The 25,792-nt window shown below is 45.2% G+C and overlaps 2 protein-coding genes and 1 long non-coding RNA gene across 3 annotated transcripts; 2 read left to right on the plus strand and 1 right to left on the minus strand.

Moving 5' to 3' along the window:
* Positions 1 to 461: 461 nt before the first annotated feature.
* PRKRIP1 (PRKR interacting protein 1) lies at positions 462 to 24,638 on the minus strand. The gene is made up of 6 exons (XM_060123286.1): positions 24,488 to 24,638; positions 23,782 to 23,860; positions 22,881 to 22,981; positions 19,322 to 19,407; positions 17,928 to 17,995; positions 462 to 1,714 (listed from the first exon to the last, which is right to left on the minus strand). The coding sequence occupies exons 1-6, from the start codon at positions 24,611 to 24,613 to the stop codon at positions 1,620 to 1,622; spliced, it is 555 nt and encodes a 184-aa protein (XP_059979269.1). The 5' UTR covers positions 24,614 to 24,638; the 3' UTR covers positions 462 to 1,619.
* LOC132505517 (small nuclear ribonucleoprotein G-like) lies at positions 4,053 to 6,643 on the plus strand. Its single transcript, XM_060123606.1, has 2 exons — positions 4,053 to 4,089; positions 4,428 to 6,643. Exons 1-2 carry the CDS (start codon positions 4,053 to 4,055, stop codon positions 4,613 to 4,615), a joined length of 225 nt encoding a protein of 74 aa, XP_059979589.1. The 3' UTR covers positions 4,616 to 6,643.
* LOC132505286 (uncharacterized) lies at positions 19,090 to 21,791 on the plus strand. The gene is made up of 3 exons (XR_009535345.1): positions 19,090 to 19,222; positions 21,224 to 21,352; positions 21,618 to 21,791. It is a non-coding gene; the product is annotated as an uncharacterized LOC132505286 (long non-coding RNA).
* Positions 24,639 to 25,792: the final 1,154 nt, after the last annotated feature.

The raw sequence follows: 25,792 nt of genomic DNA on the forward strand, positions 1-25,792 counted from the left end.
TCTGGCACCCTCCCATCTGTCTAGTCATTTGCCCACCTGTCCAGCACATATGTGCTTTGGTATCTCACTGAGCTCTTGGCCAGGGGCACTGGGCAGATGCAGGGAGTGCCTCCAGTGTGAGAGACTCACTGAAGTGTGTGTCGTAACTCTTACTTTGAATCTGGGGAGAGATAAAGAAACCAACAGTTCAAAGATAGGAGGGCTTCCCTGGTGGCGCAGTGGTTGGGAGTCCGCCTGCTGATGCAGGGGACACGGGTTCGTGCCCCGGTCCGGGAGGATCCCACATGCCGTGGAGCGGCTGGGCCCGTGAGCCATGGCTGCTGGGCCTGCGTGTCCGGAGCCTGTGCTCCGAGACCACAACAGTGAGAGGCCCACGTACCGCAAAAAAAAAAAAAAAAGATAGGAGGACACAAAACTAACCAGCCAGTCCCCAATGAAAGACAAACACGGCTTTCAAGATGTACAGTTAGGGTGTGTGCTAATTTGTTATGGCTGACTTGCCATTTCAGCTTCCTGGGAAAGAAAAATTCCTGTGACTTGAACTGCGGAAAGACAGAAGTTATCACAGATGTCACATGGCTCAGGGTGGAGCCAGGGAAATCAAGAAAAGTAAGATGTTTCTTAGTTTCCCTTCACTCAAAACCACTATTTTCCTAATTCTATCAAACTCCATAAAAGGCACAAAATAGAGCTAGAAACTTGGAAATATCCAAAAAGTGAGCAAAGGCTCTAAAATTAGAGACCATCCCTGTTCCTCCTGTTGGCCCAAAAAGACACCCTCAGTCACCTCCCATTTTCTGTTTAGATCCCCTCTTAACTCCAGATGAAAATGCAGCTTGTGGCCAATGCATCTGCTTCCCCTGCAGTGCAGCTAGGATCCCCCAGGCCATCTCCTCTGCTCCAGCCCAGGCTGGATTCTCTACCTGCTTATTTTCTACTCACCAGTTGTTTTTCCGAAGTTCCTCTCACACGTTAAGGTCCTCTCTTCTGGCTCAGCCTCAGTTAAGTCCCACATCTCCCTCTGCACGTGTGTGCTGGGAGGGAGCATGTGTTCTGGGGTGCAGTCTGCACTCTCCTTTGAAGGAAATGGAGGTCATGTGCCCTGCAGTGAGTTAGCTCCACGGCCAAGGCCATTTCCTTCAACGAGTCTGGGAACAGGCCCCATCCCTCTCATGTCGTTTCACAGCCTTCTCTACAGTTTCTGTAATTAACATTCACAGGTCAGAACAAAACCTGGAGTTTTTCTGTTCTTTACTAAATAAACATTCGCTTCACAGAAACCAGCCCCAAACTCATCAGTGTCCAATTATGTGAGAACAGGCCCCAGGGGGACCAGGTCATACATTTCCCCCCTTGCAGCGAGAACATTAACGAACCCTGCCTGGCAGTGCCCTCGTGTGTCCAGGAGACGGTCCTCTCTCCCACAGGCCCAGTCCTGCCAACACGGGGGCTGTGAGCCCTTAGGGTGGACTCCTACTTGCTTCTATCCAGTGAGGCTTTGGGAGGGAAACTGAGCTGAAACAGAGATTGCTCCCTTCCCCTTGAGGCCTGTGGAGGATTTTCTGGGGTCCCGGTCACAGAGCGGGCCAGGCTCCAGACAGCTGCCGTGGCCAACCTCGTCATCGCCCCATGATGAAACTGGGCTCATCCTCCTCCTCTGTTCCAGATGCCGCCTCAGAGCCACTGGATGACTGCTCCTGGGACTGACTGGATCCTGTAATCACAAGACATTTGGATTAGAGAGGTACAAATCTTCGAGTATCCCCTGATTAGCAAATCAAGGGGTACTCCAAGAAAGGACTGCTGAGGAAAACCCAGGAACCAGCTGTTCCTGGACTGTACAGGGAGGAGCCAGAGAGGTCCTCATGTCCATCAGTCCCGAGTGCCACTCCCGGGTATAAAGGGCCAGTCACAGAACTGACCTACCACTGCTGGAGGATGGGCCTCATCCTTATGAAAAGGTCCAGCACACGAGATCCTGACGCCCAGTAAATCAGGCCTCACTGCTTTTTATATGATCCCCCCTAAAGTCTGTCACCTTGGCAGGGCGACGTCCACAGCAGCCCTTCAACATTTAGCGCTAGGCTGACACTCCTGCTGACGTCTCCAGCTCTCACCCCAGTCTGCAAAAGGAGTCTCAAAAACCTTGTGGCAGAGGGCTCTGCCTACAACAGATATGTCAGCTTCCCGGCTCTTCCCACAGACGCAGAACGCCTCTCTGACACTCCCCGTGCAGCTCTGAATCCCAGTGTCTTCCCTGGCGGTCTGCCAGTCTACCCTCAGTGCAGCTGAGCTGGCTAAGAGCAGAGCACAAAGACTACTTGTTCCCAACTCCTCCTCCCCTCTTCTCGGGAGCAGGGCAGCAGGCGAGAGCTGGGACGAGCCAGAGCCCACACCAGTCCTCCGGCTCCCCGTCCACGCCAGGAGGCCACTTGCAGGCACCGTGGGCCTCCTCCTGCAGACATGCTGAAACCCACAGGCACCCAGAGCTTTGCTACTGCTGTTGTCACAGGGCCGAAGAGCTTCAAGGCCTGGGGGTGCCCAGAGCACAGCACAGTCACCTGCATACCCTAGGATGGGACACTAAAGAGCACTCATGGCAAGGGGTTGACATCATCTCTATGATTCAATTGTTTAGGACTTTCCTCCATCTTAACCTCATGCCAAAAAGAACGAGAAATTTTGAAAGTACAAATGAGGAGCACGTTTTAGTAGCTAAGATTTGTTGAACATCTATATGTGCCAGGCACTGTGCTTATTGTCTTTGCATATACGTACCGTTTTAACTCTAAACAACAGTCTATGAGATAAGTAACACTCCTCTATATCCATTTTACAGATGAGGAATAAAGCTCAGAGAGGTTAAGTAATTTGTTAACCAAGGTCTCATAATCAGTAAAACCAGGACCAAGGATTCAAACCTGGACTGTCTGACTTTCAAGCCTCTGGTACCTTGCCTGCAGAAATGCATAAGGAAATGGAGGCAAAAGAAAAATGGCATGACAGCCATAGAAAAGAATGAAATAATGCCATCCACAGCAACATGGATGGACCTAGAGATTGTCATACTAAGTGAAGTCAGACAAAGACAAATACTATATGGTATCACTTATACGTGGAATCTAAAAAAAATGATACAAATGAACTTATTTACAAAACAAACAGACTTCAAAAACAAATGGTTACCAAAAGGGAAGGGGGGGAGGGATAAGTTAGGAGGCTGGGATTAACATATACACACTACTATATATAAAACAGATAATCAACAAGAACCTACTATATAGCACAGGGAACTCTACTCAATCCTCTGTAATAACCTATATGGGAAACGAATCTGAAAAAGAATAGATATATGTATAACTGAATCACTTTGCTGTACACCTGAAACTAACACAACGTTGTAAATCAACTATACTCCAATATAAAATAAAAAAGAAAAATGAGGTGAAAACAGGAATGAGGTGGGCCTACTGAATGGATAAGGAAAATGTGGTCTATTCATACAGTGCAATGATTCAGCCTTTAAAAGGAAAAAAATTCTGACACAGGCTACAACATGGATGAACCCTGAGAACATTATGCTGAGTGAAACAGGCCAGTCACAGAATGACAAATACTATATGATCTCTCTTACAGGAGGTACTTAGAGTACCCAAATTCAGAGACAAAGTAGAAGGGGTGGTTGCTGGTGCTGGGAGGAGCAGGAAATGGGGAGTTGTTGTTTAAAAGATATAGTTTTTGTTTTACAAGATGAAAAGAGTTATGGGAATAGATGATGATGATAATGGTTGCACAATTTGTATTTAGTGCCACTGAACTATACACTTAAAAATGGTTAAGATGATGAATTCTGTGTTATGTGTATTTTACCAAAATTTTAAAAAAAGGAGGGGAAGAAAGAAAAAAAGGAAGAGAGAGAGGGAGGGGAGGGAGGGAGGGAGGGAGGGAGGGAATGCTATGCAGAGACTGAGTGAAAAACTATAGATGGATCAAAAACATAGCTCTGAGCTCCCTGAACTCCTAGGGCAGAACTCCCTAAGCGCTCTCATGTCATGGCACTCATGGAAAAAGACAGTATTTCTATGGCATGTGGGGCAACGGTCCAAGGCCATGGGCACTCAGTCTCCACCCTGAAGGCAAGGGGAGCCATGTGTAGTCCATTCCCCATATACCAGCGGGGGAGCTCTGCTCTAGAACCTGGGCTCCAAGGCTGAAACTGCTGAGTACTTGTTTTGTTCCATAACTTAGTCATACTTGGTCAGCCTGAAGCCTCTCTAAGGACCACCTGCCATATCCATAGAGATCTGAACACAGCAGGACAAGAGCATAGGCTTTGATCTTTCATTCTGATCTTAAAGAGACAGTAAAACAGGAGGCATCTTTGAGCTCACCGAGTAGACATCAAGAGCAAGGCTCCCCCTCCTGAGTGGAAAAGTTATCACTAAAATTAAGTGGTGGCAGACATGTCCAAGGAATATTGTGGGGCTCTGATCCCTTTATGAATCTTGTGATAGCTGAATGTGTGGAGATGGAAACTAGTGGGCAACAGAATACTGGAGTGGTGGTAACACGAGGAAACAGTATCATCATGTTAGAAGGCCTGGAACCAGTATGAACAATGGCTGTGTTCAGCAGAGAAATCAACTGCTTCCACATGTCCCCTCCACATTTTACTATGATAAAAACTGGCTCGTGTACATTTTATTACTGAACATTTTTATTAAATAAACTTTTGTAATAGTGGAAAAATACTCATTAACCTGGATGTTTATGGAATGGGGTGTTCTGGATGCCTGAAGTGCTGACTGATAGAGGAGGACTCAAAGCACTCCTTGTGACTGAAAAGCTCCTGAAAATGTAATACCTCAATTAATAGTAAACAATTGTTTCCTGTGTGTCGGGTGTTGGGGCCTGGAAGTATCTCTCCCAAAGAGGAGAAACCTAGGAATCTGCTGCACATTCAAGTCACTTGGTAATTCAACAAAATCATTTCATTCTCCAATGAAAAGAAATAGGACTTAGAGAAAAAGCTGATTCTAGGTTAGGGACAGGAAATACACAAGACAGGTCTGGACTATCTTGTAGTACCAGAAACTAAGGAAGTGCTGTTAAAAACAAAACAAAACCCCTCAAAACACCAATAATGGGAGTATGTAAAAGGCACACGGGCCAGAAAGAGCTCCCAATGGCCAAAGCTGGAAGAGTTTGGGCAAGAAAATGAAGTAGTACTGGATTAAACCTAAAATATAAAATAAACAGCCCAGAGTCCAGACTGATATAAAGAAAGGAGGGAGAAGACAAATCCATGCAGAACAATTTCAAATAGCTTATGTAGCTACCCCGCACTCATGGAGGGGCTGTATAACCTGCCACGCCTTAAGCATAGGCTACGCAGAGTGAATTCTTTCCAAAGAGTACAGCGTGGTAAGGGGAAGGAAAGAGTCACTTTACACAGAGAACCCTGAAGAGCACTGCCTGAGCAGGTGATCAAGGGCAACATCAACTGTGACAAGCCATCCTGACAAGCACCCAGCCCTGACATAAGAATGGTACTTTATCTCTGTGGTCTTCCTCCCAAAAATAAATAACTCATGAGAAAAACGTCAGACAAATCCCAACTGAGGGACATTCTACAGAACATCTGACCCTCAAAACTCTCAAGGTCATCAAAACAAAGTCTGAGAAACTGTCAGAGCTAACAGGAGCCTAAGGCTACATGATGACTAAATGTAATGTGATATCCTACATGGGATTCTGCAACGAGAAAAAGGCATTAGTTAAAAACTAAGGAAATGTAAATAAAGTATGGACTTTAGCTGCTCCATGTATCAACATTGGTTCATTAGCTACAGAGGAAACTGGGTATATGGGCATTCTTTGTACTATACTATCTTCGTAATATTTCAGTAAATCTAAAATCATTCTATAACACAGTTTATTTTAAAAAAAGACACTGCCTGCCCTCATGGAACTGAGACTGCAACTGAATAGATAAGCACGTTATGTGATTCAGCAGATTCTGTAACCAAATATGTGCAAAACCCTGTGGAGCAAGGTGGAGGCTGGGTGGGGAGGGCGGTTAGAAAAGGCTTTACAAAGGGAGGAGGGTGCAAGATGAGAAGTTTTCCAAGCAGATGGGGAGTCGGGTAGCATGAAAACGAAAAGAGCTCAGAGGCCTGAGCACGAGGAGAGGTGGGAGAACAGAGGTGTTAAGCTTGGTGAGAGTAGAGGACACGTGCAAGGGAGTGGCCAGAACAAAATGGTGGAGAGACCAGAAAGGGCAGGAATGCAGGAGCTACTGGCTAGGTTTCAAGCACGATCACCTCGCAGGTAAGCACAAGGCCCATGGAGACACATTATCTGGGATCAAATCCCAGCCTGTCACTCACTCCCGCTAGCTCTACGGGTGCCATTGCCACTTGGTCCCTAAGGTCAACTGTAAAATGGGGATAACGTCACTGCCTATCTCACAGGGACGCTGTGAGGATTATGTTAGTTAATACCTGCAAAGCACCTTAGAACTGGGGCTACACAATAAATGTTCAATAAATGCTAAGTATTGTTATTGTACAAGCAGAAGAATGAATGACAATCCAACCTCTGTTTTAAAAAGAGCTTTGGAGGCTGTTCAAGGTGGGCGGCGTTGGAGGGGGTGGGAAGAGAGTGGAGGCTGCTACCATAGTCCTGACGCATCTGGAGATATAGATATATACTGACTGATTGGCTGTGCCGGGTCTTAGTTGCAGCATGCGGACTTCTTAGCTGCGGCATGCATGTGGGATCTAGTTCCCCGACCAGGGATCGAACCTGGGTCCCCGCATTGGGAGCATGGAGTCTTACCCACTGGACCACCAGGGAAGTCCCCTGGATCTATATTTTTGTAAGGTTTTTTACTAAGTCCTCAATGAGACCTTGACTTCCTCTGAAATCATTCTTATCCATGTGGAGGAATACGGCAAGGATATGGTAAAAGTGTACACCATTGCACACTGCTGATGGCAGTAAAAACTGGTACTACTCCTTTGGTAAGAAACTGCCACTACTCCTCTGGAAAGAAACTGGCAATACATTTCAAGGGCCAGGAACTCTTTTTACACTCTGTGATCTAATTATTCCCACTGCTGGAAATTTATCTCAAGGAAATGACCCAGAAAGGGGGAAGGGAGACAGGTGCATAAATTCACTAAAATATCTTCTAAAGAGAAAAACTGGAATCAATCTAATGTCTAACAAAAGGGAAAATGTTAGGTGTATCATGGCATGTCAATTGCTGGATATTATCAGTCACTGAAAAAATTATGAAGGACCAGAAATACTTATAATGTTAAATAAAAACAAGCAAAGGGGAAACTGTTCATACACTACAATTGTCATTACATACAAATGACATGTGCATATGAAGAGATTAAAAGAAAATGGACAGAAAGAAAGGTGATCTATGAGGATGGTAATATTTGAGCTTTTTCCATTACTCTTATGCTATTGTTTACATAAAATTTTAAAATCTAAGAATCTGAGATTTTATTTAGACTATAGGAATACTAAGTAAAATGCCACTGAGTATAATTGAAACTGATGCTAACTTTAAAAAAAAAAAACCAGATGAATGGGGACTTCCCTGGTGGTCCAGTGGTAAAGAAGCTGCCCTCCAATGCAGGGGATGTGGGTTCGATCCCTGGTCAGGAAACTAGGTTCCTATATGCCGCGGGGCAGTTAAGCCTGCACACCGCAACTACTGAGCTCACACGCCTCAACTAGAGAGCCTGCGTGCCACAAACTACAGAGCCCATATGCTCTCGTGCCCACACGCCACAACTGTAGACCCATGCATCCTGGAGCCTGTGCACTACAACTACAGAAGAGAAGACCTACACGCCACAACTAGAGAAGCCTTCACACCACAACGAAGAGCCCACACCACATTGAAAGATCCCGCATGCCGCAAATGAGACTTAGACAAAAAAATAAAAAACAAAGCAAAAACAAACAAACAGATGAATGAATACACTAGGAAAAATAAATCCTTTTGTACTATGGAATTGCAAGGACATGGGAAAATATTTGTGATACAGTGTTATATGAAAAACTAGGACAACTGTAAATATGATAATTAAATAGGTTTATATAATAAATATTAAAATTGAAATAAAAACATCATGAAAATGTTAAAGTGATTATTTTTAGTAAGAATTATGGATAATTTTTATTTTTGACTTTATTTTCTGCATATTCTAAAAATTTCTAAAATGATCATACATTACCTTTATTCTCAAAAGACACAAAGGCTATGGATAGTTTTCCAACATAATATGTATAAGAGTTTTGGCACTGAAACAAATGGTTCAATCCAAAACATAAATTGAGGGGCTTCCCTGGTGGTGCAGTGGTTAAGAATCCGCCTGCCAGTGCAGGGGACACGGGTTCGAGCCCTGGTCTGGGAAGACCCCATATACCGCGGAGCAACGGGGCACGTGCACCACAACTACTGAGCCTGTGCTCTAGAGCCCGCGAGCCACAGATACTGAGCCTGCGTGCCACAACTACTGAAGCCCGCGTGCCTAGAGCCCGTGCTCCACAAGAGAAGCCACTGCAACAAGAAGCCCGCGCACCGCAATGAACAGGAGCCCCCACTCGCCGCAACTAGAGAAATCCTGAGTGCAGCAACAAAGACCCAGTGCAGCCATAAATAAATAAATAAATAAACAAATAAATTTAAAAAAACCCCACATAAATTGAGTGCCTTTCAAACAACAGATACCAGCTGAGATACGAATTTTATTAGCTAGGGACAATTTTGCCCCCCTCCCCCACGAGGGAACACTTGGCAATGTCTGGAGACATTTTTGATTGTCAATAACTGAGGGGAGGGTGGGTGCTGCTGGCATCTAGTGGGTAGAAGCCATGATGCCCTTAAACATCCTACAATGAACAGGATATAGTCCCTTACAACAAAGAATTATCTGGCCCAAAGTGTCAACAGTGCTGAGGCTGAGAAACTGCTTCCCCCCACCCCCAGTTTTGAAATGATTACAACAGGTTTAGGGAACATCCATCATCTCATATAGATACAGCATTAAAGAAACAGAAAAAAAATTCTTGCTTTTGATGAGAAGTCTCTTAACTTTCATTCATGATGCACAGCAGTATTAATTATCCTTATCATGTTGTACATTACATCTCCGGTACTTATTTATCTTGTAACCAGAAGTTTGTACCTTTTGACTACCTTCATCTAATTCCCCTTCTTCCCATTCACCCACCTCTGTAGTCACAAATCTGATCTCTTTTCCTATGAGTGTTTGTTTGCTTGTTTTTGAAGTATAATTGACCTACAACATTATATTAGTTCCTGGTACACAACACAGTGATTCAATATTTCTATACATTTCAAAACAATCACCACGATAAATCTAGTTGTCATCTGACACCATACAAAGATATTATACAGTTACTGACAATATTCCCCACATTTACACATTTCACAGCTGTGACTCATTTATTTTTTTTTTTATTTTTTTCGGTACGCGGGCCTCTCACTGTTGTGGCCTCTCCCGTTGCGGAGCACAGGCTCCGGACGCGCAGGCTCAGCGGCCATGGCTCACGGGCCCAGCCGCTCCGCGGTATGTGGGATCTTCCCGGACCGGGGCACGAACCCGTGTCCCCTGCATCGGCAGGCGGACTCTCAACCACTGCGCCACCAGGGAAGCCCCGACTCATTTATTTTGTAACTGAAAGTCTGTACCTCAATCTCCCTCACCTATTTCTCTCCTCCCCGCCACCGTCAAGAAACTGCCCTTGACGTACTTAGTAACAAATCACCTTAAGGTCACCCTGGGTTTCTCTGGTAGGTGAGCCTGTGTCCGGATAAGTAACATTGGTATCAGAATACATCATTTTAGGAGTTCAAGGCGTCACAATAATCCAAACTGGCTTAACACCATCCTGTGGTATCATTCAGACAAGTCCCACACTGCAGGGCGTCTTCACTGAACTGCTGGACCAGCACGGACAATAAGTGGGGATATTTCCTCTCCAACAACAGAACGGAACTCCTAGCCAGCTGCCCCTTACCACTTTATAGGAGAAGAGCCAAAAAGATAATGTATCTCCAAGTCCCTCAAGAACCCAGAAGTGCACAGAAGCCACCTTGTGGCACAACTGATCATCACCACACTAAATTTCTGTTCACTTCAACCACCTAGAAAACCTACTTTCCCTTTCACAAAATGAAAAATAAGGAAGGAAACTGACAGGGTGCGGTAAAAGGCACACAAAGCATCCTTATGAAGTTATCCCTACAGCACTCTCTAGCCAGCTCATCTGGTGCGAAGCATATACAACCATGTATTATTACTAATCATTTTTTTAATAGGTACAGGTGCTAACATCACAAGTAGAAGAGCAGGGCTCATGAATCATAACAATGATTTTCAAATCTGTTTGACTGCACCACAGCCCACATAGCAACTGAAAGAAAATTTCACAAAACAGTTATTCAGGGTGTGATGCATTCTGATATTTTCTAGTCTATTTTATGTATGTTTGAAAAAACCATGAAAAAACCAACATCTGTAACCTCTAAGCTGATTTCATGACCCAGTGAATAAAGGATCACATCCCTCAGTTTGAAAAAACGCTGTGCTACTATGATGCAACATGGGCACAAACATCTATCTTTCTGATAGAACTGAAGCTCAGGATGGGGGAGACCCAGTGAGAGGGCACAAGCCCGTTTTAAACAGGTTAGAGGTTCTGGATGAAATCTACCATCTCATATACTCTTCATAGCCTTGGGCAAATTAAAGTGACTGAAAACTGCACAATCACATGCAACTAATGTGTAAAAGGGGCTAGAAAAGGGGGATTTAAGAAACCTCAGCTCTGGGGACTTCCCTGGTGGCGCAGTGGTTAAGACTCTGTGCTCCCAGTTGCAGGGTGCCTGGGTTTGATCCCTGGTCAGGGAACTAGATCCCACATGCATGCCGCAACTAAGGAGCCTGCCTGCCGCAACCAAAAGACCCAGCACAACCAAATAAATAAATAAATATTAAAAGAAAAAAAAAGAAACCTCAGCTCTGGGATGTTGCCTCCTGTCTCCTTCAATTCTAGAACTGATTACTAAAAAGTTATTAAGTGATTCCAAAGACCCACTACAGGTTCATTTAAGTACAAATTCAGAGCAAACTAACCTGTTTCTTGTTCTGAAAGGGTTCTTAGATTTACTGGTGAGGGAGCCGCCCCTCTTGCTGCCCAAATATGCTATATCTTCATTACAGCAAGGCGTTTGGAAAAGTTATCAAGCTGTGGAATTTTAGATCTAGAAAGAGTTTATCATTTTACAGACTAAAATTAAAAAAAAAAAAAACATCTGCTCAAACAGGAGATGCTAAGGTCAGGGTGAGCCAGAGTGAGAGCTGAGCCTAGAATCTATGCCTACTGTACTTACTCCCTGACCTCAAATTATCTTAGTTTAGAATGACACCTCTGTGGGTAAGAGGAAAGAAGAGTGAGTCTAGCTGATTCTTAGCTGGAGAATAACTCCACCCAGAGTTTTAGTGAACAGGCCCATGTTGGCCTAGATGGAGCTCACTAGTGGATGCTGCAGGGCTCTGGCCCTGGCCCTGTCTGGCTCAGCATTTTTACCAATGACAAAAGGAGGTATGTTTATCAAACCTGCCCCTGACATGGTAACATGGTTAATTCGAGAATCAGAATTCAGAAGGATTTTGGAAACCTGAATCAACAGAGCCAATAACACCAAGCTGAAATGCACAAGAGCTAAATATCAAGTCCTGTAATTGGAGTCAAAAAACCAAATAGAGGGTGGGTTCCAGGTAAGACAGAGCAAGCACGTTTGACCCCGTTTCTCCACTGAACACAGCTATAGAACCTGGATAGAATGCATGGACTCTGAAAAGCACACAGAATGGGGAAAAAGACCAGAATACAAAGTACCACAATATTGTGTTTCCTGCTTTTTTCTTTCTTCCCTCCAGTATCCCCCAGCCTGGACTCAAGGTGATCCAATACGCAGAAGTGGAAACGGCACAGACACAGTTCCAAGAGAAACCTTCTACTTCTGATTCAAGGAGTGAGAAGGCGGACTCCTAATGCTCAGAGGAAGGGAAATTCTTGTGTTTCTTCTTTTCTCTCCGTTCTCTCACACCCTAGCTCCCAGGCAATCCTGCCAGTGTCAGGATGGCCACAGCGACTGCGGTGCAATAGGGGCTTGCATGTGCAAAAACTTTGAAGGAGGGGAACCTTCCTCTCTGATCAGAGGAGCTGTGGTCCTAAGATGGCTGGGCAAACTCTGTTGCTTTTCTTCTCTGTCCTCCCACCACTCAGCCCTGGATGCAGGGGCAGCTGTACAAAGTATGTGGCAGAGTAGGTAACTAAAGCCCCAACTTTCTTAAATATTTATTTGGCTGTGCCAGGTCTTAGTTGTGGCATGTGGGACCTTTAGTTGTGGCATGTGGGATCTAGTTTCCTGACCAGGGATCAAACCCGGACCCCCTGCATTGGGAGCTTGGAGTCTTAGCCACTGGACCACCAGGGAAGTCCCCATACAGGATCTTTTGTTTTAGTTGCGGCATGTGGGATCCAGTTTCCTGACGAGGGATTGAACCCAGGCCCCCTGCATTGGGAGCTTGGAGTCTTAACCACTGGACCGCCAGGAAAGTCCCAAGCCCCAGCTTTCTGGCTGGAGGTCTGAAAAGGGGAGCCCCAAGAAACCAGAACCTACAGGGGAGATCATGGAGAGAGGATTAGAAGAGACATCATAAAGTTGTTTGTAAACTCCTGGGCCCGCCCTGACAGCACATGCATGGATCTGGCCCTAATCGTCATGCCAAACACTTTGAGAACCGAACTCAAAGAACTAAACCCTGACTGGCCACTGGGTGGCACACACAGGACACACCTGAGAGCACAGCAAAAGCTTTAAAAGCCAAACTGACACAGGAACCACAATCTACAGAAGGCTGGTCAGAACCTGTGCTCCAAACACAACCAGGCTGACTGTCTGCTAAAACAAGTATCAGCAAGACCAGAGCCTCACGATATAATATTCAAAATGTCCCGGATCCACAGACAGTTACTCGGCACGTGAAGAATCAGGGAAATCGCAGCTAGCGTGGGGAGAGACAATCAACAAATGCCAATGTCAAGATGCCCCAGATCCGGAAGTACCAAATACTTGAAAGTAGCTATTTAAATATCTTTCCTGGAAGTAAGAGTGAAGACTCTTGAAACAAATGGAAAGATAGAAGACTGCAGCAAAGAAATAGAAGGTATAAAGAAGAATCGAATGGAAATTGAAAAACTTTTCTGAAAAACATAATTCACTGGATAGAATCGACAAGCAGAATGGAGGTGACACAGGGAAGACACAGCTCAAAGTCAGGTAAGTAGGACTTATCCAATGTGAACAACAGAGACAAAAAAAGATTGGAAAAAAAAAATCCCCTGGGCTTCCCTGGTGGCACAGTGGTTGAGAATCTGCCTGCCAATGCAGGGGACACGGGTTCGAGCCCTGGTCTGGGAAGATCCCACATGCTGCGGAGCAACTAGGCCCGTGAGCCACAACTGCTGAGCTTGCACGTCTGGAGCCTGTGCTCCGCAACGAGAGGCCACGATAGTGAGAGGCCCGCGCACCGCGATGAAGAGTGGCTCCCGCTTGCCACAACTAGAGAAAGCCCTCGCACAGAAACGAAGACCCAATACAGCAAAAATAAATAAATTAAAAAAAAAAATCCCCAATTTGACAAAGATACATGCTTACAGATTCAACTAGCTCAGTGAACTCCAAACCTAACTCCAGGATAAACCCAAGGAAATCCATGTGCAGACATATCATAATCAAATTCTCAAATTCCTGACATCTAAGGATCTTGAAAGCAGCCAGAGAAAAACAATGATAGGAGAACAGTTTGAATAACTACATATTTTAAAAAAATCAGAAATCATGGAGGCCAGAGGAAATGGAAGAGTATTTCAAAAGTGCTGAAATAAAAACTGCCAACCCAGAATTCTGTATCTAGTGAGAATGTCCTATAGGAATGAAGGTGAAATAAAGATAGCCTCATATGAAGAAAAGCTAAGATAAATTATAGCCAGCAGACCTGTTCTAACTGAATGACTAAAGGAAGTTCTTCAGACATACGGGAAACAATACCAGATAGAGGTCTGGAACATCAGGAACAAAGAAAAAGCAACAGAAATGATAACTATCTGGTTACTATTCAAGACTATTCTCTTGAGATTTCTGAAATATATTTGATGACTGAAAACAAAAACAGTAACATCATAAAAACAGAACCACCATATGATCCAGCAACTCCACTTCTGGGTATTTATCTGAAGAAAATGAAAACACTAATTCAAAAAGATACGTGCATCCCAACGTTCAGTGCAGCGTTATCTACAATAACCAAGACATGGAAGCAACCTAAGTGTTCACTGCCAGATGAATGGATAAAGAAGATGTACACACACACACGAATATTACTCAGCCATAAAAAAGGATGAAGTCTTGCCATTTGCAAGAACATGGATGAACCTAGAGGATATTATGCTAAGTGAAATGAGTCAGACAGAGAAAGACAAATACTGCATGTTTTCACTTATATGTGGAATCTAAAAAATAAACCAGAAATAGACTCCACTGACAGAACAAACTAGTGGTTGCCAGAGGGGAGGAGGATGGGGGAATAGGCAAAATAGGTGAAGGGGTTTAAGAGGCACAAACTACCAGTTATATAGTAAATACGTCACAGGGATGTAATGTATTGGGTTGGCCAAAAAGTTCGTTCGTATCCCCATAAGGTGTTATGGAAAACCCCGAACAAACTTTTTGGCCAACCCATACAGCATCAGGAATATAGCCAAAAATATTATAATAACTGTACAGTGCACAATCTATGAAAATATCAAGTCATTATGCTGTACACCTGAAACTGAAATAATATTGTGAGTCAACTATAGGTCAATTAAAAAAAAGTAAAATTATCTGAAGGAGTTTTCAATGTATGGAGATGTAATACCTAAGACAACTATAACATACAGAGTAAAGAAATCTATGTGATGAAAAGTTCTACATTCTACTTAAAGCGGTGAAATGCTGATTCCAAATAGACTGTGAAAGTGGTATAAATATAGTAATCTCTAGAGGAACAACTAAAAGACTATAAAAAAGGAAACAGTTAAAAACACAATAGATAAATTAAAATAGAATAATAATAATGTTCAAATAAATCCAAAAGAAGACAGGAAAGGAGAAACAGAGAAACAAAAAACCAGAGAGAACAGGACTTCCCTGGTGGCACAGTGGTTAAGAATCCACCTGCCAATGCAGAGGACATGGGTTCGAGCCCTGGTCCCGGAAGATCCCACATGCTGCGGAGCAACTAAGCCCATGCACCACGACTACTGAGCCTGTGCTCTAGAGCCCGTGCTCTGCAACAAGAGAAGCCACCGCAATGAGAAGCCCGCACACTGCAACGAAGAGTAGCCCCCGCTCGCCACAACTAGAGAAAGCCCGCGCACAGCAACGAAGATCCAACACAGCCAAAAATAAATAAATAAAATAAATTTGTTTAAAAAAAAAAATTTGCCCTATTTCCTACTCCCTCTCCGCAGATCCAAGGTAGCCTCCCAATCAATAGCCTCCTACTCCCAGTGGCTGTGAAAACCAGCAGCCTAGCAGCCACTGGAGGAAGGAAACTGCCCTGGGACTTCCTCAGAAGTCCCACACCCAGAGCACTGTCCCTATTTGACCTGTCTGGCAGCTCTCCGGAAACTTCCACTGGCAAGGCTTGTCTTGTCTTTATTCAGCCTGACTCAGTGAGAACAGCCTTTTCCTCAACGTATTTGTCAAAAACAATCAGTGGCAACTGTTTATCATCATAGCTGCCTGAGGCAGTGATAACAGTGGAAGCAAACAAGAAACTGACCAACAGTTTAAGAGGAAATGCTGGTAATCTAGAAGGCCACAGGCATGTGTAGAGCTGTGCACATGTCTAAGACAGACAAGTGATGGCCCTAATCTCACCTCTGGCTAACCTTGAGGCTCTGTGCAAGAAGGAAGTGAAGGCTAAGGCAAAACTGTAAACCGCCTGCCAGAATGGTGAAGGCATGCTCCACCACACACAGAAAGCCCCTTGGCAAAGATCAGGAGACTTACTGGTTCAAAGCATTTCAGGAAATCTCTGATCTTCAGCTGACCACTAAGCTAACCAAGCAAAGACTTCAGTTGCCACACACAACAAAGAATATAAGCTGTACAGAGTTAGTTCAGGAAAGTCACGAAACACATAAACAGCAACAAAGACAACGAGCAGCAAAAACAACAAACCCTGGGCAGGGAGGGTCACATTACCAACAGCCAAGGAGCCCTTTCTATTTCCCAATATAATGGGGTCCAAGCCACCGTACCTCCTTCAACAGAACATGAGACTGGTGGGCTGCCCAATCCTCCTGCCCTTGGACCAAGTACTTCCACATTCCTGTGGGGGGGGGGTGGCGGAAGGGCAGGGAACGTGATGAGGTGGCTTATTTGAGGGATGATGTCCTAGCAATCACATTTTGGTACTGTAAAATAATTTGTTCTCGGAAATGATAGGGAACAGGCTAAAACCATACCATGTATAGTGTGTCACACAGTACATTTACAACTCATAAGCAAACTGGTCCTGGAAGGGGCCAATCACATTTCCGTATGTCAGTGCAGGTCTGATTTTATCTTAAGACCAAAAATCACAATTAGGAACCATGTCTGGTCAATCAGGGAACAGCCACCAATTCAGAGATGTGGTGACCAGTTGTCATTGTTCCGTCTCTCAGCATCCTTGGTCCTTTCCATCTGGGACCTCTCTCTCCCTGGTCTGCAGCCCAGGGGTTCCCAAAGGAGTGGCTGGCACCACTGGCCTTGTGATGGGTTCGGAAGTGGGCAGGATTGGCAGCACTGTGGGATGCTGACACATTACTCACCCCCTATTCCTCCTTCTAACAAATCTCAATTCTGTCTAGGGTGACAATGTACCCAGCATCCAGTGATGGATCACGATACGTTAAAGATAGTCATGACAATTCTGTCTTCTTTTCATCTAGCCTGATGACAGCAAGGGATGGCAAAGTGACCTAGTACTGATCAATGAGATACAAGGTAATACGTGATGGGGGATATTTTGCTCTTCAGTTTAAAAAAAAAAAAAACCACAACAGACAAGTACCACTTCTTTCCCCTCTTCTTCCTGCTTTAAATATAAGTATGATGCCAGGAGCTGCAGCAGCCATCTCATGCCCACAGGATAAAGGCCAAAAGAAGCGCAGGGGTACTGGGCCTGACACTGCTGAGCTACTCAACCACACTGGGCTGCCGCCTACCACCAGATTTCTTGTTATGTGAGAAAAATAATTCCTCTTTGCTTAACTACTGCTAGTTTTCTATTTCTTGTAGCCAAAAGAATTCTTAACTGATTTGCCAAGTGACTCAATAAGAGCCAAAGAGACACAAAAACTCTTTTGCTAGGGACACCCCCTCAGTCTTTCCTACTAGGCAAGAACGAGCCAGGGTGTGGCCCGGAGCAGCGACTGGTACCTCACCACCACAAGGAGGAAACGAGCCTCCCTGAGGACAGGGAGCCAGGGGACAGAAGGAGACAGTGAATGCCAACATCAGAGCTCCTTTACCAGCCAGGCCCAAGAGGAGGTCTGTCCTGGACTAAACGTGAGGCAGTATCTTTCTTTTTTGCTTAAACCAGTTTGGCTTCCTGACACTTGCAATTAAATGAGTCGAAACTAATAGAAACAAGCCGTCATTTCTTCAGAGGCCAGCCAACCTACTCCAAACTCTAAATCTCATTCTTGACAGGTCAACCACTGTGATCAGCACTAAGAAAGGTCACGAAAGAAAAGTGGGTACCACTCACCTTCTTTCTGTTTCTTCTGTTCAAGTTTCATCTTCTTTGCCAATAATTTCTTCTCTTTTAACTTCTGGCTGCAAATGCAAAATAATTCCTTAACTACCTATTTTATATTTTAGAAAATAAACATCTACTTACAGAACCTTTAGCAACTTAGTAATTATACGAATACTACGATAAAATGAAAGAAATACTTCCTCATGACTCTGCTACTCCAACATCATCAACATTATCAACCTGTTTCCTTCATGAATCAAGATCAGATTCTTTGGAGTCCTGAGGTGATTAGCGCAATCCAGAAATACTGGAGATACTTTCTCATTCAGAGATATTTAGGGACTGTTTTTTTTTTTTCTTTTTTGCGGTACGCGGGCCTCTCACTGTTGCGGCCTCTCCCGTTGCGGAGCACAGGCTCCGGACGCGCAGGCTCAGCGGCCATGGCTCACGGGCCCAGCCGCTCCGCGGCATGTGGGATCTTCCCGGACTGGGGCACGAACCCGTGTCCCCTGCATCGGCAGGCGGACTCTCAACCACTGCGTCACCAGGGAAGCCCTAGGGACTGTTTTTAGAATCCTGCTCAGCTCTCTGAAAGTTGAAGGAGCATTTATTAAAACAACACACACACATGCACGGGTGCAGTCTGTATACTCATGTAGTCACTTAGGGAGGTTACAGACCCTCCTTTAAGGGAAAAGCTAATTGGGAAGTTTGCTCATAGCAACTTATTAAACCTGATGTTAAAATACCGACATGGGGCTTCCCTGGTGGCACAAGTGGTTGGGAGTCCGCCTGCCGATGCAGGGGGCACGGGTTCGTGCCCCGGTCCAGGAGGATCCCGCATGCCGCAGAGCGGCTGGGCCCATGAGCCATGGCCACTAGAGCTTGCGCGTCCGGAGCCTGTGCTCCACAATGGGAGAGGCCACAACAGCGAGAGGCCCGCGTACCGCAGGAAAAAAAAAAAATACGGACATGAAGGAGACACAGAAATCCATGCGCTCACCACCAAAGTGCTGACCAGCAAGCTCTGGAGAATCTGTAGCAAGCTGGGGGCAGGGGCAGGGGGCAGTAAGTGACTTGATCTCTCCCCAGGTACTGGAAGAAAAGCCATTCCTCTATGGGGGTGCTCCACTGTGGGTTTTTTTTTTTTTTTAGCTGCGCTGCACAGCATATGGGATCTTAGTTCCCCGAGCAGGGATCAAACCCGCGCCCCCTGCATTGGAAGCGTGGAGTCTTAACCATTGGACCGCCAGGGAAGTCCCCACTGTGGATATTCACACCCAAGACCTATACAGGCCATACAGGTAAACTTTTGACTACAAGAAGGACTCGTTCACCAACTATTTACTTTTATGTTTCCCGCCCTAAGTCTCAGTAGTTATGGGATGCCACAAAGCCCTCACCGCTTTTTCCGACGCTTTGCAGTCTGCTCCTCCGCAGCAATTTTATTCTTTTCCAGTCTTTTCTGAAATTCTGCATCCAATTTTTGCTGCAAAAAACCACATCAGTTAGACAAACTCTGGCCTGCCTGGGTATGAAAACTCTAGAAGTCACACCACTGGGGGTGCTACAGGTACATCCAGGTCTCCAGGGCCACTTAAAGAAGTTGCCTCACAGGTGAGGCAGGAAATCAACATATGGATCTCTGATGGTGAAATAACTCAGTTCATTAAGATACCGTTCGTGCACAAGTAAATGTAAGAGAGAGAAAGTATGAGAGGCAGCACACTGAGGATTCCCTGAAGGCAGAGGCAGCACTACTGGCTCTGTTTCGCCAGGGCCTTGGAAAATGTGATACTGTGACTTGTAATATATATACATATCTGGTTTTCATCTACTGTTTTTGGCACATTAAAACGCTTACAAATTTCCTATATGAGAGCCACAGGGGGGATCTTTTATTATAATATTTAGTTTTGTTCCCGGTTCCTGAAATAACTCCAGAAATAAAGATGAAATGGGTATCTTTTGTTATTCATAACCAGCCCCTTTCAAGCACAGGAGTTTATGAGTGACTTTGGGAAAGCACCTAAGGAACGGGGCTGGTTGCCAAGGGAACTTTCTGCTCCACCTCCTTGACCTCCAGGGAGGGGAGAGGGGCTGAGGGTTGAACTAATCACCAACAGTCAGTGATTTAATCATGTCCACATAATGAAGCCTTCAAAAACCCCAAAAGGCTGTGTTTGGATAGCTCCTGGGTTGGTGAACACTGGAGATGCTGGGAGAAGGAACAGAAGCTCTGCATCCCTTCTTCCATGCAGCTGTTCTGAGTTATATCCTTTTATACGACACCGGAAAACTAGTAAGCTGTTTTCCTGACTTCTGTGAGCCCCTCTAAGCCAATTACTTGAACCTGAGGAGGGGGTCATGGGAAACCTCTGATTTATAGCCAGTGGGTCAGAAGCACAGGTGACAACAGGGACTTGTGGCTGGCCTCTGAAGTTGGGGGTGGGGATCAGTCTTGCAGGACTGAGTCTTAACCTTCGAGATATGGCGCTATCTCCACGTAGACAGGGTCACAATTGAGTTGAATTGTAGGATACTCACCTGGTGTCACAGAACTGCTTGGTGTGGGGAAAATCCCCACACATCCGGTGCCCAGAAGTGTCAGAAATGCAGTAGAGTACTGACAGTAAGGAGACACACAGGAGTGTTGCTTCTTCAGAGACAGTGATGGGGGCTCACTGGGTGGAGTGACCAGAGGGCTGCGACCATGGAATTTTCAAGTCCTAACTCGCTACGGTTATCAAATGACCGATTCTAAGGCAGCATAACATGCATTGCCATCACCTGCTACTAAACACACCTACACGTGTACGTATGTATATGTGAGTACGTACATACGTACAAATAAATATATATATCCATCCCTTGTGTTATTTCTTCCTAGCAGCTCCCTGTTTCTAAGCCTCAGCTTCCTCATCTATAAAATGGGGGAAACAATAATTTCTCTTTCCCTGAGCCTTTAGGAAGACTAATGAACTGCAATAACCTACAGGAAAGATCTTGTAAACTAAAGACATCTACTGATAAAAAACAAGCGCCATCCCTATTTCTTCTAGTTACAGCCATAAAGGCTGATGGAGCAAACAAGGAGCCAGCAGAGGAGAAAGAGGTGGCTTCAACACCTCTGCTGGTCTGCACTGCCAGGCTCTGTGGATCTGCTCAGACGGATGCAGAAACTCTCTCTGAGAGCAGAATTATGAAATTAAAAAGAAGGGTCTCCTTCCAAGAAAGGAATCAGCTTTAATTAGAGTTCAGCTAGAAAGCAATGACTTCAAACTAAAAGCACCTGATCTGTTTAGAAGCTGAGCTGGAAATGTCTGAAGCGCGACCAAGACAGAGCCCCCTGCTGGCTGCTGACCCCGGCAAGGGCTCAAGCAGGAGTCAGATGTGCTCTGTCAGTGGTGACAACCTATCAGTCGCTGTGGAAGGTAAGGATTCTCTTGCCTCTCTTTTTTTCTTCTAACCTCAGAGCCTCTCTTTCACCACGTGAAATAAAACCTTTGCATTTGTGTGGTTTCAAGGTTTGTGAAACATTTTTCTGTATTTTCTCTGGGTCGTTAATCAATACATAAAAGGTTCAGACTAACTGATGGCATTTGAGACAACCTCTATTTCCTCCCCTCTAAAGTAGTTTAAAAATAAAAAAGTGCTTCTGTTAGTTTCTACATACAGAGTTCTGTTTATTCCTAACAGCGCAAATCCTTCAGTGATCTGGTATAGCTGTGTGACAAGTCACCTGAAACTCCTCACTGGAATTGAGAAGTAGCTGGAGAAGAACCACCGACACCTGGGGGCCGAGTAAGGGCTGCAGGACAAGCAAATACCAGGTGAAAACCACCATGGCAATGATCCCTTCTGTTCAAAAATCATACAGGTATTTTTCAAACTCAATTTTGGCCATTCAAATAAATTTTTAAGGGACCACTCACCACCACTGCAGTCAAAACACTTAAAATATCTTTGAAAAAACGTGGTGAGACATATGTAAAATCTCTATATATGATCACTGATACAAAAAGATTAGACAAATAAAGAAATCAAAGTTTTAGAGGGGATGACTAAACACTATGACATCCATTCTCATTCAAGTTAAGTTACAGATTCAAGTTAAATCTAGTAAAAAAATCAAACAAAACTTTTGGAGTGGATAAAATAACTCCAAAACTCAATTCCAGAAAGAAGACAAGTGAAATGTCCAAAAGAATATTTCTTAAGAGCAATAGGAGAGAGGTTTCTGGCCTTTCCCATCAATCAATGGAGAGCTTAACAGTTCTTACAGTACAATTTCAAAAGCAATTCTCAATTCTTTAAAAAAATTTTTTTAATTTTAATTTTTATCTTTATTTATTTATTTTTGCCACACCGCATGGCTTGCAAGACCTCAGTTCCCTGACCAGGGACTGAACCCGGGCCATAGCAGTGAAAGCACTGAATCCTAACCACTAGACCAGCAGGAAGCTGCCAGTAATTCTCCATTCTTAATCAATTATTATTTGACACCTGTCATGAAGAAATGCCCGTCTCAAAGCTAGAAAACTCAAAGAGGCAAAAATACCGGAAAGCACACCACTACTAGTACCAAACACACAGCTAACTGGAATTACAGGCATTCAGCCAAAAACAGAAACTATAAAGAAATAATAACTCAAGTGGTGTGAGATCCTGCTTCTATTCCATGGCAAATGGCCTGGAGGGGAAAGGGGACTCTGCTGGGCTCTCCACCACCTGGAAGACTCCCTCCCCTCATTCATTTCCTAGTGTGAGCATCCTGCCGTGCTGGATCTGACCTAGAAGTACCCTGGACTCTACCTGACATGTTTCTCCTGCTGACTTTACAAGGCGGCCCTCACACAAGCCACAACCAGGTGTATCTACTCTTCTACAAGTGTTTTTTTCTAAGGTTTAAGTGCACACTGCCTAAACCCAAGGGTTCAGCCAGCGTCCTGGCTCACTAACCTTCTCAGCCATGGCATCCATGTAGTCCTGTCGCTGGTACTCTCTCCGGCGCAGATGCCTGTACACATGGAACTCTCCGCTGCCAGCCCCAGCGCTTGAACCTAAAGCCAGGACAGTCCAGAGCTTTTGATGATATCCAGTTACCAACACAGGCTACTCTTAATCACAGGGGACCAAAGAAAGGTACTAGAAGTGATGGAAGGGACCAAGCCTGCCCTATTCCCCATTGTACCCCAGAAGCTAGCACACTGGCTGGTATATTGTAAATATCTGTTGTGTGAATGTTGAATGTGAAGTCACCAAAAATTCCACTCTAGCGCAGTATTAGGAGGACAAGCAGACTATCGTTCAGAGACCAGAAACCTAAAAGAGAGCCTGTGACCTTTCCCTCCCCCACCAGATGATTTCACATTTGACATGCTTTTCTACTTAGTTGAAAAGATGTCCATGATATATGAAGTGAAAAAAAGTAGGTTATCAATAGTATGTGTAGAACAACCATGTTCTTGTAAACATTTTTTCTTAAGCATGAGTGGTTTTGACTATAAAGAGGTTTGGAGGACTACATCAAAATGTTACAAATAGAACGATAGATAACAGGTGGTTCTAATTTTTTACACCTGTTATTTATTCTCTTTATAGTTAGTTAACTTACAACCCAACAAAATAAAAACTGTTTCCATTTTGAAAAAACAAGGTATTAAAAACAATGCAGAAGAAAGTTCTCTAATGCCAGACCACAAGCAACAATACCCCTTCATTGTAAGAGCAAAATACTGGATAAGTGAACTTTTTTTTCTTCCTATCAGGGGTGTAATTAACAAATGCTAACTGCAGAGTTTTTAATACCTACACTTTAAAAACTGTATTTAAACACACACCCACATCCAAAAGACATTACCCATTACATCTCGGACAAATTCTGGGGGAGGTCGAGGTGCCCATTCACTCATTTTTTCTGGAATTGGAACTGCTTTGTCCTGCAACATTTAAACACGAAAGCGTTTGTATGTATAAACCGGCTGACAAAGTGACATCTTTTTCAACCAAAAAACTTTAACTGAAGTAGTGAAGTAAGGCTGCTTTGCTTCCTGGACCCAAAGCTGAGTTTGTTTTCCTCCCTCTGCCTTTACTTCATCCTGTATACTCTGGGTCCTATCAGAGCCCACAGCCTTGCCAGGGCTACACTCAACTTTTCAGGGCAGAACTCAGAAACGCGACTCATCGTTTATGGCTGGAAACCTCCAACCCCAGGTGTCTTGGCCAATGCCTCTCTAACAATTAGTGCTGTTTAGAAGAAGAAAAACCCTTGTGCTAACCCACGGATTATATCTTTCCAGTCTAAGGCTTCTGTTCACAAAGTTAAAGGGTCTTAGAGCACGAGAAGCCGCTTCGCAGCGCCCTCATCCAGGCTTGGCTCTAACATGAGAGCAGAAAATAGCTCACTATCTCCGGGGCCGCCTGCTCCTTCCTAAGGTCTGACCCTGGGGTTCGGGTACTGAGTTCCAGAGTTCGGAAGCGCGGAAAGAGGGCCCGCTAGCGCCCAGAGACGCCAGAAAGGAAGGGGGTAGGACTCGGAAGGGCCGTCAGCCCGCGCCTCGTCTCACCGGGTTCTTCATTAGCCGTTCCAGCTTGAGCTTCTGCTCCTCCGCCGCATTCTTGGGGATGACGAGCGCCTGCGGCTCTTTCTTGGGCCTCGGCGGTCGCACGGAGGAAGCGGCCGGGCTCGCCATGAGAGCTCTGCAGCTGTCCTGACGAGCGGCTGCGCGCGTGCGTATGACGACAGAGCCGCGCGCCAGCGGCGCAAGCGCAGTCTCCTAGCTGGGCGGGGCTGGAGCGGAGTTGCCAGCCGGAAGCAAGATGCTGAATATTCATGAGCTTGAAGCCCCGGTGGGTTATTTTGATTAAAGCTGCTTGATTTCTTTTCATGTTTCTGAGCAAATCAGCGCAGCGAATGCCCACGTCCCTGGGGGAGAGGTTGGCCCTGCGTGCCCGAGGGTCCGGCCCCAGGCGACCTCTCCGGCCCCAGGCGACCTCTCCAGCCCTCGACCCCGACCTCTTAGCATTCCCCACCCCCGCCCCCGGGCCTTTGTCCTGGTGGTTCCTAGGATCTGGTCCACTCCCCTTGCCATTTCTGACAACGTGTTTAAGACGGCACAGACGTCACTGCGAGCTCCCTTAGGACTGGGGCCGAATCTCTTTTGTCCACCTCGAATTACTCTGCACCTGACTCCCAGCAAATATACCTCGGTCGAGTGAATGGGCCTTTCTTATGAGAAAGAGAACAGTTGCTCCTCGCATCTGGGAACTAGCCTGGCACTCACAGCTAGGCCTTGGTATTCTCCTGTTGGACATAAAACAATTTCCCAGAACACCACGGTAGTGCAAGGCCATTCCGAGACCATGATGGAGCAAGGCATAAACAAGACTGCTCTGTAATCATGTTCAAAGCCAGATGAAAACAAGAATATTGTTGGAACCAGAAAAAGACCAACCGTTTCCCCATTCTGACTAAGTAACTGATGCTTCCTTACAGCATTAGCCTTTCACTTTAAAGATTTAAGACTTCCAGTCGTGGAATTGTCGCCTCTTCCTGACATCTATTCCAGAGTAAAAGCCCACTTACTTGAACCCTCCCCCACATCACCTAACGCGGGCCCAAATTCTATAAAAAGCCTTCCCCCCCCCAGATTTATTTACTTATTTATTTTTGGCTGTGTTGGGTATTCGTTGATGCACATGGGCTTTCTCTAGTTGTGGCGAGCGGACGCTACTCTTCGTTGCGGTGCGCAGGCTTCTTATTGCAGTGGCTTCTCGTTGCGGAGCACGGGCTCTAGGCACGTGGGCTTCAGTAGTTGTGGCACGTGGGCTCAGTAGTTGCGGCTCTCGGGCCCTAGAGTGTAGGCTCAGTA

This window comes from Lagenorhynchus albirostris, chromosome 15 (genome assembly GCF_949774975.1).
Source record: "Lagenorhynchus albirostris chromosome 15, mLagAlb1.1, whole genome shotgun sequence".
Lineage (NCBI taxonomy): Eukaryota > Metazoa > Chordata > Mammalia > Artiodactyla > Delphinidae > Lagenorhynchus > Lagenorhynchus albirostris.